An 18524-nucleotide genomic window follows, 5' to 3' on the forward strand; every position below is an offset into this window, starting at 1 on the left:
AAATCGATACAGGCGGTTCATACAATAATAGAAAAGTTCTAATTATAATTACAATAATAATAATTATTATTATTATTATATACACCTGATGTTACGAAGCAGCGATACTTCTCTCTTTCACTCTCCCCCCTCCTCTATCTCTCTCTCTTTCTCCTTCTCTCTCCCTCTCCATATATTTCCCCGTTCTCGCTTTATATTATTGACTCCAAATTTCGGTCGCATGGCAGCATGCGCCGTGTAATGTCGATACCAAAGAATCGATACCTGTTCCCTTGGCGCGACGATAACGACAACGATAATCGCTGCTCGTGATCGCGGGTCACACGAACGAGAAGACACGCCACTTTGGTACTCGAATAATAATACACTCTGCACACTAAGCTTCAATAAAGTTTTGGCATTTGCTACGTGAAAACTGATTCAATCTTTTTAATTGTTCCTATCATATCTGATAATACGATATAATATGGCATGAAATATGTGATGTATCAAACGATCGAAATGACAAATCAGTCGAAGAATCAAGAGTAAACAATGTATATGCATATCCAGGCAGAAGGCGAACGACTGGAAGGACTAGCGATCAGTTTTGGCGTAGCAAATGTTAAGTTTTATCGAAGCTACGTGTATTCTCACCACGAGAATACGTAGACAATAGACGTAGCGAAGTTATGAGTTAATATCTATGTATTATTAATGTATCGTTCATAAATTCAATCGTGCGCGTTGAACCTTTAGCAATTAGCTCCGGTGAGTAATTTTTAGGAATAATTGGTATAAATCGAATTATTTCCAGCTGGTGCTCTAGCGTGTCGCTACTTTGGTTTCCACTTTCCCCCTTTCTGTCGACACTGATATTATTATATTGTACAGTTAATTATTTCTACGAATGTTATTATTATTTTTTTAATTTTTAATATTTGTATTGATATTATATTATAATTATGATAATAGTAATTATTATTTTGTTAAATCTTGTATTTAATAAACGATTGCAGGTAAAACATGCAGGATTTACTTTGCGCCGATGTGTGAATATTTACTAAGAGGTAACGCCAAGTGCGATATCGGGTCGCTTACGAGCGATCGCTTTAACCATCAAACTAATTGTCCAAATACATCGTCGAATATTACGTCAGCTGCGCTGAAAAAAAGATTTGATAACAATTACCAAACATTCAATGAAATAGCCTCAACCGGATGATTTGTTTGCACTAACCGAATCACTTAGTTGCACGATACGTGTAACTAAATCATTTAGTTACACCAATCAAATAATTTAGTATCACGCAATAAAATGATTCAGTTACTGTAATCAAATCATTTAGTTGAAACTATTTCACTAAACGTTTGGTAACTGTTACCGAAATCTTTTTTAGCGTACTTTCCTACGCATTCGTACAAATATCGCTTATTTTGAAAGCGATGTGAGTCCGTCTTCGTCCACCTTTCCCCGCTTCATCCTTCCGCGTCGATTTAATAAACGCAACAGCGAAATTATCCGCACCTTTTTCCTCCCGAAATTGGGCTTGCTTTCGAAACGAACGGCTCGTCTCGCGAATGTCAGATTCGGCCGAGACTGCCGGCGGCGGCGCGTCCGGTAGAAATGCCGCGGCGTTTACGCGACGCGTTTCCTAAACTTTCTGCCGCGGCCGAGAGCGTTCCTTCGTGAATCCCACCGCCTTGTTCAATTGAATAATTGCGCATTAACTGTTACAACGGCGTACCAAGTGATCTGTTATTATGGCCCCTGACCTCGGGCCGTGCACCGAGTTATACCGGCGGCGCGCCGGGCTGATAATCGGCGCACCGCGCGATAATTATTTCGCTCACGGTTATCCTAAATCGATCGCAACGAGGCGCACGGAAGTGCCTCCTCGTGCGCGGAAGCGTACGCGAGGTTTTTAATTATCGGGAATTGCGCGCGCGCGCGCGACCACCGCGATGACGACGACGTTTATCAATCTCCGCGCTTAGACGTCGCGATAATCGCCGTTAATTTCGCAGCACGGAGGAAACGCGCCGCCTCGTTTCGATGCTGAAATTTCAGAGATACTTCCCGTTACCCTTCTTAACTAATGCTAAACCGCGTTAATGATAGCATGGATTCCTCTTACGCGAGCACGGTGAGCGAGCGCGAGACGGTTGATGCAATTTACCGCGTCGATTGACCGCCGATCGAATTAATTTTAAATGCCTTCCCGTAAAGTACGTATAATAATTTTGTTATCGACGACTATTTTGATAGGACGACAACAATTGAAGATTTGAAATATCGAATCTACGCGATCTCAGATTCGCGGTTTCCCTCCCGCTTTAGATCTCAATTTCTCCTCGTTTCAAACGGAACGTCTCTGCTTTGATGCTTTAAACTTTGAACAGTCGGATCAGCACTTCTTGATTCCACTTAACTCAGAGCTTCCACTTAAAGCCGCTGAATTCTACTTAGGTTTAACTTTTCATTTTCTGAAGTCCCTCTTTTGAATCTCCAAGTCAGAAATTGTTCGTTTATCGCTTATTCTAGACACAATGTGAGAAATCAATTCCCATATCAATTAAACTCATCGTTATCCTGTGAAAATCGTAAACGTTGAAAAGTTAAGACTACTAAATAGAGGACAAAATTTCGAGAAGAGTGGGATATCGAGAATTGTTGGCGGCTTCTGATATTTGCGCCGAAGCAAATGATTTTATTATTTTATTATATTATTTAATTATTTTATTATTCTTTAATAAAACATCGAATGTGATATATGTATTTACGGATATAAAAATATTAACCTCGTGTCTCGATGTCTCTAATTTAATTGAGCCCAGTCATCCAGTGGGACGTAGCCTAATTCGACCCTGCGCAAACCGCAAACACAATTATCGCAGGCGCCGCGTGTGGATGTGCGTGGAGCGGCACGAAGATAAATAATAGCACACAGATAGCGTCGGTTCTCCTTCCGGCGGCCGAATTTATAAACAGCAGATACGATTAATGGGACAATTGTCCAATAAAAATTGACCGGATAAGAATAATTCGTCCGCGCGAGCGCGAGCCATCGGTATATTTAATCAACGGTCGGTGGAAAAAGGGGTTCTCTCTTTTTCCTTTCTCGGTTATATCCGATAATACGTGACCTATATTCTTCTTTCGTCACGTAGAGGAGAACATTAAAGTAACCGTATCTAAAGCGGCATAAAAAGACGCGAAACGAGTGGAATGAGCTGTCCCTTTTTGTCTCGCGCGATCGCGTGGCCGATTGACGCGGATTGTAAATTTCGACAGAATCGACGGCGGGACTGTCTTCCGGACGGGCCGGCCACTTTTATCAGGAAATGCACAATTTAACAATTGTGGCCAATTATTTTTCTAGCGGGCTCGTCTTTGATTGGCCATCTGAGGCCGCGCCACGATGTGGGTCTTTACATTGCTCCGTGTGTCAACGTAGCCGCGCGAACGATCATCGAACTCTCGTATTACGTTCGTCGAGGATGCCTCGCGCATGTGAGCCCCGAATCATGTGGTATTAAAGTCGCTTTTTTGCTAATAACATTTTTCTCATTTTATTATTATTATTATTTACGACAGATATTTCGTGCCTGTTAGTGTACGTTAGCAAGCGGATAGACCCAAGTTTTAATGAAAAACATTGTATTGTTAGCTTTATTCGACGTAAAAAAGTATGATTCCAACGAAACGTAGTTCATGCTCGAATAAGAGGCGATAACATTTTTTTTATTTATTACTTTAATAGGTAAAGTTATAGTTCATATATATATATATATATATATATATATATATATATAATTAAATAATAATTTTCCTATATATATGTATAAGAAATTATTGTTTAATTTCATTATGTGGGTGTATTTTGTGGATTATAATATATATAATATAAAAAAATAATTATATATTTCAAATAAAAATATAACATTTTTAAAAATTCTACTCTATATTCATTTATATTATGATGATATAGTTTTATCAACATCTTTAGATGAAATGTTTCTTACAATGATATAAGATCTCTAATGGATCCTCGTAAATGCATGATTTCGCAAATGCTGAATGAGATTAAATGCGGCGTGATCAATCTACGTCTATAAACTTCACTGATGGCATTTCGAATACATTTTTCGCTTGAATCATTTAGGGTCTCGGTGGCGCTCTCCGGACAGATATAAAAATGGATTTACTTTTAAATACGCGAAAGAAGATAATATTTCGTTTCTTTCGCGCGATATTTGACCATTACGATGAATTACAAATGCTGATATTATTTATGCGCGACAAAGATAATTACATTGTATTATATTACACTATATCACAAGAATTATTAATACGTTTCTTTTTTTCAAACTATTACGTCACTTTAAGAGAGATTTTGATCATGATAAGCATACAAATTAACACATATGAAAATACAACAGTGAAGGATATAAACGCAAAGTAGACGAAAGTTATAATTTTCAACGAGCCATTTCCAGAGCACTACCGTTAATCATTGTTTGAAAATCAGCGTTATTAATAAATTATATATTTTTAATGAATGTTGTTTGATAATTATCACTCGATGAAAATTTATCACGTACATGACACGATAATAAAAGCGGAAATAACGAGAGAGGCAACATTATTAATATGAATACATCGTTTATTTCGTTAAATTATCGATCGGCAAATTATAATCATCGCGAAGAATGACGAACTGGATTTAAGAACAACAATTTCACTTCAGTAATTTAATAGCAAACATGAAACAGCACTCTTGCTCCTGGGCGTTCCACAACTTCCACTTGAGATCGTATGTTCGCTGCAATGAAAGAAAAGGATTTTAAATACTTTAAAGTCGCAACTTGCTTTAATTTTGCATAAATTATAAATATATCCATATATTCTTGACACATGATGCAAATCGTTCTGTATATTAAATACCTCTAATTTAATATATTTTTTTAAATATTTATTATCATATAATTTATTTTAATACATATGTTTTACGTCTATATATCTTTTATTTTCTGTGTCTCTTTTTCAATCTCGAGATAATTAACTGCGAGGAAATTAACTTGAAATAATTAACTTGAGAGGAAAAATTATAATCGACGCCCACACGAACGTTATATCTCTCTGCATAAAAATAAAACCAAATAAATTAAAAGAAAAAAAGTGAAAGAAAAGACGAACGCGATGCAATGAGCGTATAATATTAAATAATCACTATTGTAAGTGTAACACTAGATAAAACGAATCGTTGCTGTGATATATGGAGTAAAACTACAATGGAAGTCGAATCACTCACCGCAGGGAACTTCTTCGACATTGGCAATTCTACTGAGTATGTTTGTCTTTGACCAGGCGTGGCTGGACAAACGGTGGACGTACAGGCGTCGAGCGGCATGCCCAGGAACGGCAAATCCATGATTTCGGAAGCCCAATATACTCTACTCGACAACGTATCACCGCTGAAGTCTGGAATTAAACGTATGCATCGTCGATATATGTATCATCGCCACATTGTACATTAGGTCCCAAAATTTCGCGCGATATGGACGCGTTCATACATGGAAAAAACGTTTAGTTGCATTAACCAGAAAGTGAACGACCGTCTGGACGCTTTTGTTGAAAGGAAGAATTTCTGGTTACGAGAACCATATTTAAATCATGAAAACTATAAATTCTGTTTACTTCAACCAAAACGCACGATTATTCATTTTCTGATTAATGCAACTAGACTTTTTTCCATATACGCTCGACGAATTGCATAAGTATTCACTCTCATTCTACAAAGAGAAGGGATACTTTCATCGGAGGAAAAATCTAATTTTGTCTATTTATTTCTCTATTCAAACTGATTCATACTCGATTAAAAATGATGCTTCGAGTCAGACTGAACGTTACTAAAAATGTGATACCCGTGTGAATGGACAATAACCCAAAGAACATTAAGACGTCTTTGAGACAATAAAACGTCTAGACGATATTTTTGAGATGTCTTTTGGGCCAGTATTTATAATCGGATCTTATATTACTGAAGATAAACTTAAGACAGTTTTAAAATAAGATCCGACTATGAATACTGGCCTTAGACATATATGTGTTGTGTGAGGAATTATGTCAAACGCAAAACACGAAAATATCTATTCCGTTTCCGCGACAATTTCTCGTCATTGGAGTGTACAAATCGATGTATTAAAATGCTTCGATGATACTCACTGACGGTGTAGTCGAAACTTATGCTTGCAGTGCGACCTCTCTTTAAGCCGCAGGGCTTTCCATCCAGGGCCTCTCTGCACGGTTCCACGCGCACCTCATGTATGGAGCAACTTGAAACAGCCGGCGCGCCATTTTCAGCTAAAACATGCAGAGCATGCCTTTGTAAAGAATTTATTAGCCTTACCATACAAGAGAAGGCTATCTTCTCATATTTGTATATCAATAAGATTGCCGATGAATAATAAGAAGCACCGAGAAAGAGGAACAATCGATCGTTTTACCTCTCGACTCTTCCACTATTGTCCGATTTATATCCAACGCTTACGAAGATTCAAGTTCTATTAAAATAATAGCAGGGATTCTCTCTGTCTTACTCTCGAGATACTCTCGGCATAGAAAATCAGCACCATTTTTCTAGTTAATGATCGTGAATAATCGGGAGGAGCGTTCGATTAAAATGAAGAGAATTTTTAATTAGTATCTTTGCAATATTTCACGAGTGAGATAAAATTATATAATGCTGTGTAGAAAGGATTCCCCTATTTGTGCTACTGTTCATGAGTTAAATTACAAATGTGCTCATTGATTCGTCGACATATTAATGTGCTAATATATTAATGAGTCATTACATATTAATGCACATATTAATGCACTCTTAATCTCTTTCGTTCGTTCTCAACAGCTCCGTGTTGATTTATTCTCTCGAGTTACTTAAGCGATGAGTCGCGCTCTCGCTAATTATCGCAATACTTTTTCGCAATTCGAATAACGTCGCATGTGCGAATCTTTGCGTTATAATGAAAACCACTGAGATCCACTTCCTGCCGGAGTATTTTGCAAGAAGAGTAATGAGATAAGCATAAACCCTAGTCGAAAAAAAAATGCGAATAGTGACGCGACACATGTCATCGACAGCACTACTGCGTGGAAATTGACGTAAAACTGTAATTGGTAGTTATGAACGGTCTGATAAAGTTTCCTTCGGCTCGAATGAAATGCGAGTTTCATGAGACATTGTGATATTTTCTCTCTTTCTCGTTTGACCGCGAGATCACGAGCGTATTCGAATTGTTTTCCATGGTTAACTCGGTGATAAAGAACAAGGAAAAAATCTCGGTGAATAATAAGAACAGTAAGAAGAAAGATAAGAATAATAACACTAGTAATAATAATGATAACAATGAAAACAACTGCGCGCTGAATTGATGAAGCTGCGTCTCATCTCGATAAGAAATTACCGAAATCTCGTGTCTTCTCTCATGCAGTGAGATTTTTTCGCGGGATGTTAAAGTTGTCGTTTGTGCCTTTTTCCACGAGCGTTAAACTCTCACACGCCTCTCACCACTTCGTATTTCTCGCTTATAATAACTCACGCTCATATCGAACGCTTATCGAGGAACTTCGATGTCTATTATTGCTGTGACGGGCTGTGAACTTCTTGTTTACGGAGCGACGGTGATTTTTTTTTAACTTCTCGGGCTACCTTATCATTTTATGCGCTTCCCCGTTCTGCTTTCTGTAATATACTCCAATCAGAGCTCATTCTGCAACCATATCTCTCGATGTGCATATTCCACTGTTGATTCAATAAAAACCGAACGTATATTTGTAGGAGAAAATTGTCTTTAATTGTCCACGTATCTCAACCGGATTCTGCGCGCACATTGTTCGACGCTATTACAACTATTTTGGACTGAAAGCTCAAAACAGACTTCTTATTCTTGAATAAAATGCTAGGAACTAGAATTTTCTATACGTTCAAAATGTCCGTTCCCGTTGCTTACGTTCCGCATAAAGATATAAAAACTAGGAAAGATTAGATAACATCCCATAACTTAACTTTTCTTCGAGAAACAACTGCCTAAACTGTGACCCTAAAACTTGGCCCACTGCGAGAATCATAGCCTATGTTCCGACACATGTGAAACACGTGGCTAGCAAGTGAAAGAGAAAGACTGAGATTGAGGCGGTGCTATTCTAGTCTAGTAGTCCCTCCTTTGTTTGTTTAGGAAGAGACACCATTGCTTCAATCTTCGTCTTTCTTCCTCGCTTGCTACCTACAATGTTTATAATTCGTTTATGGTTTAGAATAGTTAGAACAATCATGTGTGTGTATGTGTGTAATTTAGGACTGCGTCCGCGATATTGTCTAATAAATTAACGAAAAGAATCCTCTAAATACAAAGCTCAATGAGCAAGTTATTAATCTTATTAGCTCAACCTTTCTCCATCGTCTGTGGAGGAAACGTGTTCTTCAAAGTTCCTGACTACTGCAACCGTCTTTGATGACGTCGGAAGCGAGAAAAGGCATGTCGAGATTTCTTGCGTTATATGTTATAATAAAAAGATATGCCCGCAAAATGACATCTGTGATCGATTCAGCACGCTTGTAAAATTGGAACACTTTTATTTTACTCAAACAATCCAAATTAACTTGACATGGAATTTTCCTTTCCAACTTCTTTTCTCATGATTTTGTCAATGTTAATTTTACGACTATTTATTGATTAATCGAATAAAAGTGTTCGTCTATTATAGATTTACAAATGTGCTAAATCGATCATATATATATATATATATCATTTTGTGAGTATATCTTTTTATTTGAACTGCATAATGCAAAAATTTTTGGCATGCATTTTCTTGCTTCTAAAGATTCATCAAGCAAAGACGGTTGCAGCGAGTAGTCAGGAGCCTTAAAATCTGAAACCTAATTGCTGGGGATTTCGTCAGATCGATTTCACGCAAAACTGAGGAAACGTTCGAATATCCAAAACCAATTATTGCGAAACAATCTTTTCATATATTTAATGCCTTTTACGTGTTTTTTTTTTTTATATTTTAAACAAACCAACGCGATAACTTTTTACGGAAAATTTGTCAATTGCCGAAATGAAATTTTTTTCTTATTTTTATTAAAAACTCGAGGAATCGAAAAATCAAAGGATCGCCGTAGAAGTTAATAAACAGTATACTTCACGATGGCGTTGCATCTCCGCCTTACAGATAACCTTACCAGCGCGACGCGCGCGATACAGCCGTATCGAGGTTGCAAATAAAAACTATTGAAATAAAAAAGCCCACCGGGAGCGACTGCCCAGCTCCAGATATACCCGAACTTATTTACGCGCGCGCGATCGATACGTCGTAATCGCACAGAACAGAAATGCTGTCATAAACCGTGAGCCATGACCCGTGAAGATCAGAGTTCGAAATTGCGCAATTCACAGCGCCTCAACGGACCCGTTTTCCCCGATTTTCATCGATCACGCGAGTTCGCTAATGGCAAAGAGCCGTCGACGGCGATATCACGAGCGAGAAACATGCTGTCACTTCTAACGCTATTTCGTGGCCTGACGCGAGATCCCTCTCAAGCTCTCCGTTAATTAGCGACACCGCGGGCTCGTGTTGCGATTGCGATACAGAGAATACTCACAATTGGTCTGAGGACACTGATGCCATACCACAACTTCCGCATGAGTCGCGGAAAAGGCCAGGACCAGAACGGTCGCGATGAAGAACGAGTTTCGGTACATCCTCGATGGACGATGGTTCGTAGCCAAGTGAAAGAAAACCGGCGTGAGGGTCAATTGACACATAAGTAGACAACCGAGAGGAGGATCGAGGGAGGGTGGGGCCACAGGTCAATTGATAGCGTCGAACTTATATATACTTCAGCCGTATCTCTCCTCCTGCGAGAAATCACGATGTGGAATTCCGTTTTGGTATCGGCGAACGCACGATTTCCTACAATAATCCTATCTTTATTGCCGTTCTTCTAACAAATAATATTAATTTTGACCATTTGTTATATGCGATATCATTTACTAAAGATACCAGGGGCTATATTCCGTATATGTATATCGATAATTGTCAGTATCGGTATTTATCATTGCGTAACTATTTTATAATACGATTATGCCTGCGCAATAACACAGAATTCATTCAATTCGACGGATCTTATAAGTACTTTGGGAGAAATTAAAGGAGGAAAACCACCATTGACTATTCAAGGAATACGAAGAAGTTCACTTATGATATTTACAAGATCGAATTTCGATAGGGAAAATTATAATGCTTATCTTGACGGAGAAAATTTAGTACAGATATTTTGATTTTTATAAGGCTAAATTTAATTCAGACGAATCGAAGTGTAAAGATTGGTTAAGGGCGAGAGAATAGTAAATTAAGAAAAAAGAAGAGTAAAGCGGTAAAATTAATAATTACACTATATTTGCTAAGTTTACAGTAATTGATTTTTTTTTATTTTATTACTACTAAGTTCATAAATTATATAAAGAGGTAAGGAAAAAACATTTATACAAAAAAAAAGAGAACGCTGCGGACAGGATTCGAACCTGTGCGGGCAAAGCCCATTGGATTTCGAGTCCAACTCCTTAACCACTCGGACACCGCAGCTCGTGATAGCATGATGAAGTATTATGGTATATAAGACATCTGTGTAATATCAGCAACAATGATATTGAAATATACAAAATAAAAAGTTATTGCGATAATATCGTATATAAAAATAAATTTGTTTAACGACAAATGAAAATATAATAACGATCGATGTATAAAATTGTGATAAAGATATATGCGTCTAGCTATGAAATTCATAAAGATTAATAAAATATTTTATTTTCGCAATGATAGTTATTTTTATAAATGTAAAGTTCCAATGATAATATTTAGTAATCTAACTATTATTTTATGTTAAAATTATAATTATATGAGAAGTTTAGTATATCACATTAATGCGTCAATCGCATACGCGTAATGACGTTACGTCAATTTTTTCTTTATCTTCTCTGTAGTAAATATGTTAGTCGTCTATGTGATAACAGCTTCAAGAATTCAATAAAATATACTGAGAATCCTCTACGAGAGCGACATCTACCAACGAACTACTAACGAACAAGACGTCTCTCCTCGTTGAACTGCATCGGTAAGATAATAAGAGTAGTAAATGAGTCAAGACTTTTTGTAAAATTCTAAAATGTTATTTTCTTGATTTATTATTATTATCCAAAAATATTATATTAAATTGAAACAATTAATTCTGCCTAATAGTACAATAATTTAAATTTCTTTATAAATGCTTTTATGTAAATTCTTATATAAATATATAGTAGATTCTTTTATAAGTGCTTTTATGCAAATAATATTTTGAGTTAATTTTTTTCATGAACACTACAATTTTAAATAATATTCTAGTTCCTTTTATTAATTTCATTTTAAATGAAAATATATTTTTCCAATTGCGTGTTTAAAATGATAAACTTACAATCGTAAACGCATTTATTTCTATTTCTTACCTATTATAGAAAGGACCCCCACGGATCGTCTAGTGATTCGACGCGTATTCCCTAGGATTGATACATTGGCGAATAATGCCGGCTATAAAACCGTTTATGCGACAAGAATGCGGGATCTATCAGTTGGGCAAGTCGGCGAACAATGTGGTTCACGGAGAACATTGCGAAGATCAGCGCGATCGAACGAATTCCGCCTCGCCCGTGCGGCACGATTAATGATCAATGGCAAACGCGAGTGCGATTTATCGATCCGCCACGCCATCCACCTGCGGGCCTCTATTGTATCGCGCCGGGTGCGCTTTATTACGCGGGCGGTGTCGCGCCTACGTTCGTGCGTCGAACGACCGTAGAGGGGAAAAAAAAGGAGACATTCGTCGCGCAATAATTGTCACCCGTGACGCAAAATCACCGAGTTCGCGAGCTCGTTTCGTATAACTTATCGTGACAACATTGCGGAGGAGTTTAGTTAATCTTTCCATTCGATTTTGAATCCGATGTATAATTCTATCTCTTTTCGTCATAATATTCTAATAATTTTTATTTTTGTATGTAAATATACACGTGTGCTGTCATTTTCTTTCTTTCTTAATCGATTAATCTTTATCAGTTATCAGCTTCGCTTCAATTACTTTATCTCTTTCTTCGATCCGTCCAAATTAAATACGTTATTATCTCAGAAAATAAAATCGCAATTTTCTTTTTCTCCATGAAAAAGAACTCAAGAAATCTTTCTACTGTCTGTATAACAATCGATCAAATTTGCTGCGACAGTCTAAAATATCCTACGCATGCAAATTACTTTTTCTCATGCTATGCTACGTGTATCCAGAGGCGTGGAGGAAAACCAACTCCAGCAAACAAAACAGCAGTGATCATCCTCGCGCACGCGGATTATGTCATGTTATACGCTGTAATCACCGCAGGAAATAGAAGCCGTCCGTGGAAATAATAGCATGTAGGTGGTTACGGAGGATCCACCGTTCGAGAGATTCGTAAATATGCGATAATTCGAAAAAGCGCTTTTGGAAATCGGCCGAATGATTTGAATGAGAAAAGGAGAGAGGATTGTGCAAAAACGGCTCGGTCACGCGCGACGCTTCTCCAGAGGGGCACTTTTACTTCGCACGAGGTGGAAAGCTGCTAAAGGAAGTGACGGTGTGGTGTTAGGTGCTCGAATGTAACCTACATTCGATATGATTGGCTGATCTCGTTCATTATAATGACTAGATCTCCCCTTCGATTCGAATTTTTTATTCGTGTCCTTTGCAGATAGATCTTTTCGCGTATGACTTGACGTAAGATGAGGAAAGATAAGACATTACCTTCTGCCTTAATATTGCATTATTTGGGATAAATTCGCAAATAAACAATCAATTCAAAAATACCATCGCATGTAAATAACTCTTTTCGTTGAGAATAAAGTTTGCAACTCTCGTCATGCAATTTCTCGCAGAGATTACTCACTCGATATTTCTTGCATCATTGCAACGTGATGAAGTTCACAAATTTGCAAATTTAAAATACAAACCCGTAAATAAACAATCAATTAAAAAATATCATCACATGTGACTAGCTCTTTTCTCTTTGAGAATAAATTTGGCAACTCTCGTTATGCAATTTCTCTCGCAAAGATATAAATTACTTATTCGATATTTCTTACATCATTGCAACGTGGTGAAAGTTCACATTTGCAAATTTGAGATACAGGTCTCTCTCAAAGTATAATTAATAATTCATCGATATTCGTAACTTGTAATTCGTACAAGATTTTCGGGCCGATCGCGATGTAATCTTTGATTGGTTGTGCATTTGCAATATTTTTAATTGCAAGATCTCGAAGTAATGTGGCGTGTCGCGAAAGATGTGAAGAGCAAAATTTATCGCACGATTATCGTGCGAATAAATATAAACCGCGTGTGTCACATAGAAATGCGGATGCAGAAACCACGATCATCGGAAACCACGGTCGTCGATATTTATGAGAACCGGCGCAACGTCAGTGAATTATCCAGGAACATTTGTTCGACATATGTTTCTTCCGGATTCAGGGGAAACCGGTTCTCTTCCATAAACCTCTACAACTTAATTCAGGGACGATCCAAGAGATTCCAATTGTAACTTTTCATTGCATACACGATAGCATAGATGCTCTTCCCAACATTACCCTTATTTATATTTGACACGCGCCTTATTTAAACGATCAACTTCATATTCGCACGAATCTACCAATTTGTTTACAACTGTGTGAACTATACTCATGATCAAATCGTGTGTGAATCTTCATTCCGTATATTAAAAATTAAAGTTCAGAAAATGTTTTCAAAAGTAACACTCATCGACGACATTCGTGGATTTATCACCGGTAGATTTTCCACGTTGTCGATTTACCAGGTATCGTTAATTTTATCCGAGACTTTAAGATATATTTCTTGGCGAACACTGCAGTTTCATCTGAATAGTAGCCACCTGGAACGTGTCCATATCAATTAATTCGATTTCTCCTAACTGTACACATTTATCCCGGCAGAAACGAGCCTTCGGACGTACATTTCACCACCTCCCCGGGATACAGAAGCTCAACTTGTACGAACGACACCATTCTCGATCTTATCGAATCGATCGCGAGTGGCGACCAAGCGAGCGGTGCTACGAACGAAGCGATACCACGACAAGCTACGGTCCTGACGTCGCGGCGCGACGTCACACCTGTTGCCCTCGGCAGGATACCAGCGTGGTACGCCACTGGCCGTAAACCGCTGGCACGGCTCACCTGTTGGCCTCAGCAGTGTTACCTGGGTTCTCGACCGCGCGGCACCTTTCGCCCAGCGTTGCCGCCGACGAGTTTCCGTTCTCCGCGCTATATCCCTCATCCGGCGAGCTCTCGCGCGCGAGTGAGCAAGCGAGCGAGCGAGCAAACGTGCGCGTTGCAAGGGAAGAAGTCGTCGGTGTCTTCCTCACTCTCTCTTTCTCTCTCTCTCTCTCTCTCTCTTCCGAGGCACTCGGATCACCTCCACCGGTGGCATTTCTTGGGGATTTTCGTGACTTCCGGCGCACCGGGAAACCGGACGGAAGAAGAAGAAGAAGAAGAAAAAGAACCCCCGGAGCGAGGCCCTCGCCCTCAGCCTCCCAAGTCGAGCTGAGGAACGCGCGACGCGCCTGACGAATAGGAGGAAAGGAAGGTGGGGAAGCTAACCGGTCGGCCGCTTTCCGCGGATTCCTGAACCGCCGTCGGCCCCCGTCGTCGGGATTGTATGCAAATACCTCGCGGAAACATCCTCGCGCGGGCTGCTGCCGGGCCAGGAGAGCAGAGCGCCATCCTCGTTGCCGCTGTTCCCCGAGGAGGTGAGGAGGTGCCCTCCTCCTCCTCCTCTTGCTCCTGCAGCTCTTCCTCGCGCGAGTCGTCGCTGTTAATTGAAGCACAGGTACGGCTACGTATCAGTAGCGCGCGCGCGCGCGCGTGAATTTTCGCGAGATGCGCGAAATCGCTCGAACCCGGTAGTCGTGGAAAGAACTCGTCTGCGAAAGACGTGTCAGAAGCGAGAGAATCGATTGAACCGAGGCTGTTGATTTGATAGTGCGACGAACTTGGAAATGACTCAACCGATTAAGCAAACGCGCCTATGAATAATATGAATAACACACGGCGTTTCGCTTGCCGGTGATTTTCTCGGTGGATTTGCAATCGATCTCCTTTCACTGAAAATTCGGAAAGCTTTGAAAACTCATTAGCTGCAACGTGTTCATTTTTGTTGCGCCCAACATTTCGTCGTATCGCTAATCGAGACGACGTGAATCAATCGCAACTGAAATTTTTAGGAAATTGGGTTCTAATGACTGAGTCTTCTAATTCCGCGATTTTCCATAAGTACCACCGTTTGACGATTAATAGACAATTAATCTTTGTAATGTCATTCTAACACTGAAGGCATCAGAAAATTTATACACAGTTAGTCATAGTTATTTAAAGACAAAGTGCCTTCTCTGTGAACGATTGATCGGAATCAACGTTGAGACTAGTGTATGTGCGTGTGTGTTATCGTACATATAGATAATTATAGATAATACATCGGGGCAGTGCTTTTGATCCTAGAAAAAGCCAACTACGTAGCAGCAAATTGCGCTAAAAAGTGTCTCGATCATTTGCAAAATTACACTTTGCTCGCATCAATCATTTATAATGGAATACTAAATATGGTTACATTTGAAAATATACCGATAGATATACTGATAAACGTACTCAAAATCGATGATACAAATATAATATCTCGCCGGAGGGGATAAAAACCTTGTAAATAATATCAAGTACTTGTTTTCTTTTTCTTTGCTTTAATTTATGTTTTCCGTTGCGCGTGTTAATGAATATTCGACGGGCGAATAAAGCGCGAATTAACTCGCTCGTGTAAATTACGAATGGATGTAAGCATGATATGATATTTATTGCATACATTGAATTATATATCACGCATTTTTAACGTAGCCTTCTTCTTCTTTCTTTTGCGTGAAATCGTTTAACGGAACCGCGCATGAGACGAAGTTTCAGAGTCGTAACAAACTGTCGACGCGATAATTCGATAAGATCGGGGAGAAAACTTAGCTGCTCAGGCGAGCGTTTCGAAACGCTTTACGCAAAAGAAGACAATGCAGGCTCCCTTTAATGATTACTCCGCTAATATTCCGACAAGCGGTATATAAAGGTATACTCTCCCAAAGTAAACATCCTCTCCTGAATTAAGATTTTTCTCACCAACCATTCACGATACGATATTACGATCTAATCAGATAACGGAGGGAACATTCTGCTTTCTCTCGTTCAATTTCTCGTTCAAATTCCGCTGAATAATGCTCAGCTGCCCTTACAAAAAATATTACTGGCTGTGGTAAATTCACTGGCTAGTAATAAATCACTAGTTGCTCGGTAGTTTATACGAGTAGTAATTTATTACTAACCAATTTCTCATAGCCAGTAGTATTTTCTTACGAAGACGGCCGATCAATTCCGGGAGGATACAATTTTTCAAAATGATCTCAATAATATGAATAACAATGAAGCTCGCTCTTCTCTTTTCAATCACGAATACTTTAGCCTCCTTGGCCTTTCCGGTTCTGATCGTACGCGGGATCCTTCGTTCCGGGTCGCGGAAACCGCGAGTTAAACGACGACGCGTTGTTCCCCGGCGCTTCTTCCCGATTCCGCGAAATTTGCGCGACCGAACCGGGTGTTTTTGCGGGTGAAACCGCGCGCGACTTCCGCTCCGCTGCGCGACTCGAGAGCACGGTCGGTCGGTCGGTCTCGCGGGATATATTCGGGATGAAACGGGCCGAAGATCTCGAGCGCGCACCGTGCCGCCAATTACACGAGCGTTCTGACAATGAGCCGAGCAACGGTGCGCGCACCGGCTTTCTCACGACATTCACCAACGTAATTTCTCTCGCCATTGTCTAAGTCGCCACGCGTAGAGAGAGAGTGAGACCCCCGTACAGCGCGGATGTACGGGACGACGGTGACGGCGAGGACGACGCAAAAGCGGAACGTAACGGTGCTGGATGGGGGAGAAAAAAAAAGAGAGGAGAAGAAAAACGTTCGAAATCGTCGCGCACCCCAGTTCCCGCGTTCTCCAACGGAAACTCGATATTTTCGGACGACGGGAGCGACGACGCGTCGCGTTGCACGCGTTGCCCCGATCATGCGCGCTCTCGCGAAACGACTGATTGGAATTGGCCGCTTACGCGACATACCGGGAAGACACAATTCCTCTAGCACATACCGCACCGTGTCGTTCATGCGAAATCGAGACACTCGAACGTGCGAATAACGCGAGTCACGCGACAACATCGAGCTGTTCGTCTGAGAGAGGTCGAGAGAGAAAAACATGCGAAATCCTCGCGAGCGAACTCGGCAGATACACACCAACGGCAACTATAAGCGCGTTACGACAGATTTGTTCCTTACGCCGCTATAAACAATCTTCTACTTGCGACATGTCTTGAGAAAACACCAACGCATTAATAATAGAGCGTTATATATAAACTTATTCTTCGAGATTGGACGAGATATCATGAGAGCGAGCGCTTCTCGCCCGCGTTTCGCTACTTCGCGGCTTCTAATAGTGTAAAGTGGATTTTTCTAGAATCGTGAAATCCGTCACACCGTTCTTTCACCGCGGATAACTATCGGTAGCGTGCGTGGAATGGTGTCCCTCATTGAATCCCGTGAACGCGAAGTCGATAACACAATGGTGTACTTGTTTTATGGTAATTCAGGAGGTTGGAGAAAACTGTTCGGACCGATTGTCTAAGTAAGGCTGCAAAGAGAATTTTTTTTTTTAAGATATCAGCGTAAATCAGCGTAAAACCATGTTAGCTTCTTCCAGCTAGGATATACTTGTACCGTTAAAAAAACTATCAGGGAAGAACGGGAAATTTTATACTATCGAGTTGAAAAGGACAACTGAGTAAATTCCTCAATTAATCTGCCTTACCTGTCTTGGCTTTAACATGAATATATATGCCAGTCGCGCAAAGTAAATACGGTGATTTTTGCCACCAGCATGATGTATCGTTCGACAGAAATTCCCTCCGTGTAGGTGAGCGTAGGTAAGCGTCGTTAATGTCGAGTACAATAACAGTGCCGAGTGCAAAACGACGAGTATCGCAACGTTTACTTACCGCTTACGGACCGAAGTCGGTTTATGAACGCGAGAACCAACGGACGTCAACAACCGAGGGCCTCGCGTTTCGCGCAAGAACTTTCCGCTTCTTGCGGCCAGCGCGCTTTCGTGCGTAGACGTAAAATATCGTGATAAATACTCGAGAGATAGAGAAAATGCGGGTATAAACAAATAATTAACTAGATAATCGCCGGCGCCGCGGATGATGGCGTCAAGTGTCAGTTATACGAGCGGAGTCCATGAAGGATACGTGATCCCATGCCGGTAACCGTCGGCCGTGGTGAAATTTACGCGTACGCGACAATGGCCGTCGAAGTGTCAAGTCCGCCT

At 40.0% G+C, this 18524-nt stretch overlaps 2 protein-coding genes and 1 non-coding gene across 3 annotated transcripts in view; 1 reads left to right on the forward strand and 2 right to left on the reverse strand.

The window, feature by feature from the left end:
- Window positions 1–4625: 4625 nt before the first annotated feature.
- On the reverse strand, window positions 4626–9822 carry LOC106742974 (MD-2-related lipid-recognition protein-like). Its single transcript, XM_014616389.1, has 4 exons — window positions 9645–9822; window positions 6209–6346; window positions 5295–5464; window positions 4626–4805 (listed from the first exon to the last, which is right to left on the reverse strand). Exons 1-4 carry the CDS (start codon window positions 9805–9807, stop codon window positions 4722–4724), a joined length of 555 nt encoding a protein of 184 aa, XP_014471875.1. The 5' UTR covers window positions 9808–9822; the 3' UTR covers window positions 4626–4721.
- A 723-nt stretch (window positions 9823–10545) lies between these two features.
- On the reverse strand, window positions 10546–10627 carry Trnas-cga. Its single transcript has one exon. It is a non-coding gene; the product is annotated as a tRNA-Ser (tRNA).
- A 3683-nt stretch (window positions 10628–14310) lies between these two features.
- LOC106742966 (echinoderm microtubule-associated protein-like 2) overlaps window positions 14311–18524 on the forward strand; it is a 42872-nt gene continuing 38658 nt past the window's right edge. Inside the window, exon 1 of the mRNA XM_014616364.1 lies at window positions 14311–14948. The gene's annotated coding sequence lies outside the window, so the exon portion shown is untranslated. The remainder of the gene's footprint in view (window positions 14949–18524) is intronic.

The sequence above is a fragment of the Dinoponera quadriceps genome, unplaced genomic scaffold, assembly GCF_001313825.1.
Source record: "Dinoponera quadriceps isolate SergipeBrazil2010 unplaced genomic scaffold, ASM131382v1 scaffold946, whole genome shotgun sequence".
In the NCBI taxonomy this organism is placed as follows: Eukaryota; Metazoa; Arthropoda; class Insecta; order Hymenoptera; family Formicidae; genus Dinoponera; species Dinoponera quadriceps.

Coding starts and splice junctions, on each gene's coding strand:
- LOC106742974 (XM_014616389.1), bottom strand. CDS start 9,807: ATGTGTCAATTGACCCTCACGCCGGTTTTCTTTCACTTGGCTACGAAC. Junction 5,465..6,208: donor AAGTTTCGACTACACCGTCA/GTGAGTATCATC, acceptor GTTTAATTCCAG/ACTTCAGCGGTGATACGTTG. Junction 4,806..5,294: donor TGTCGAAGAAGTTCCCTGCG/GTGAGTGATTCG, acceptor CTTTCATTGCAG/CGAACATACGATCTCAAGTG.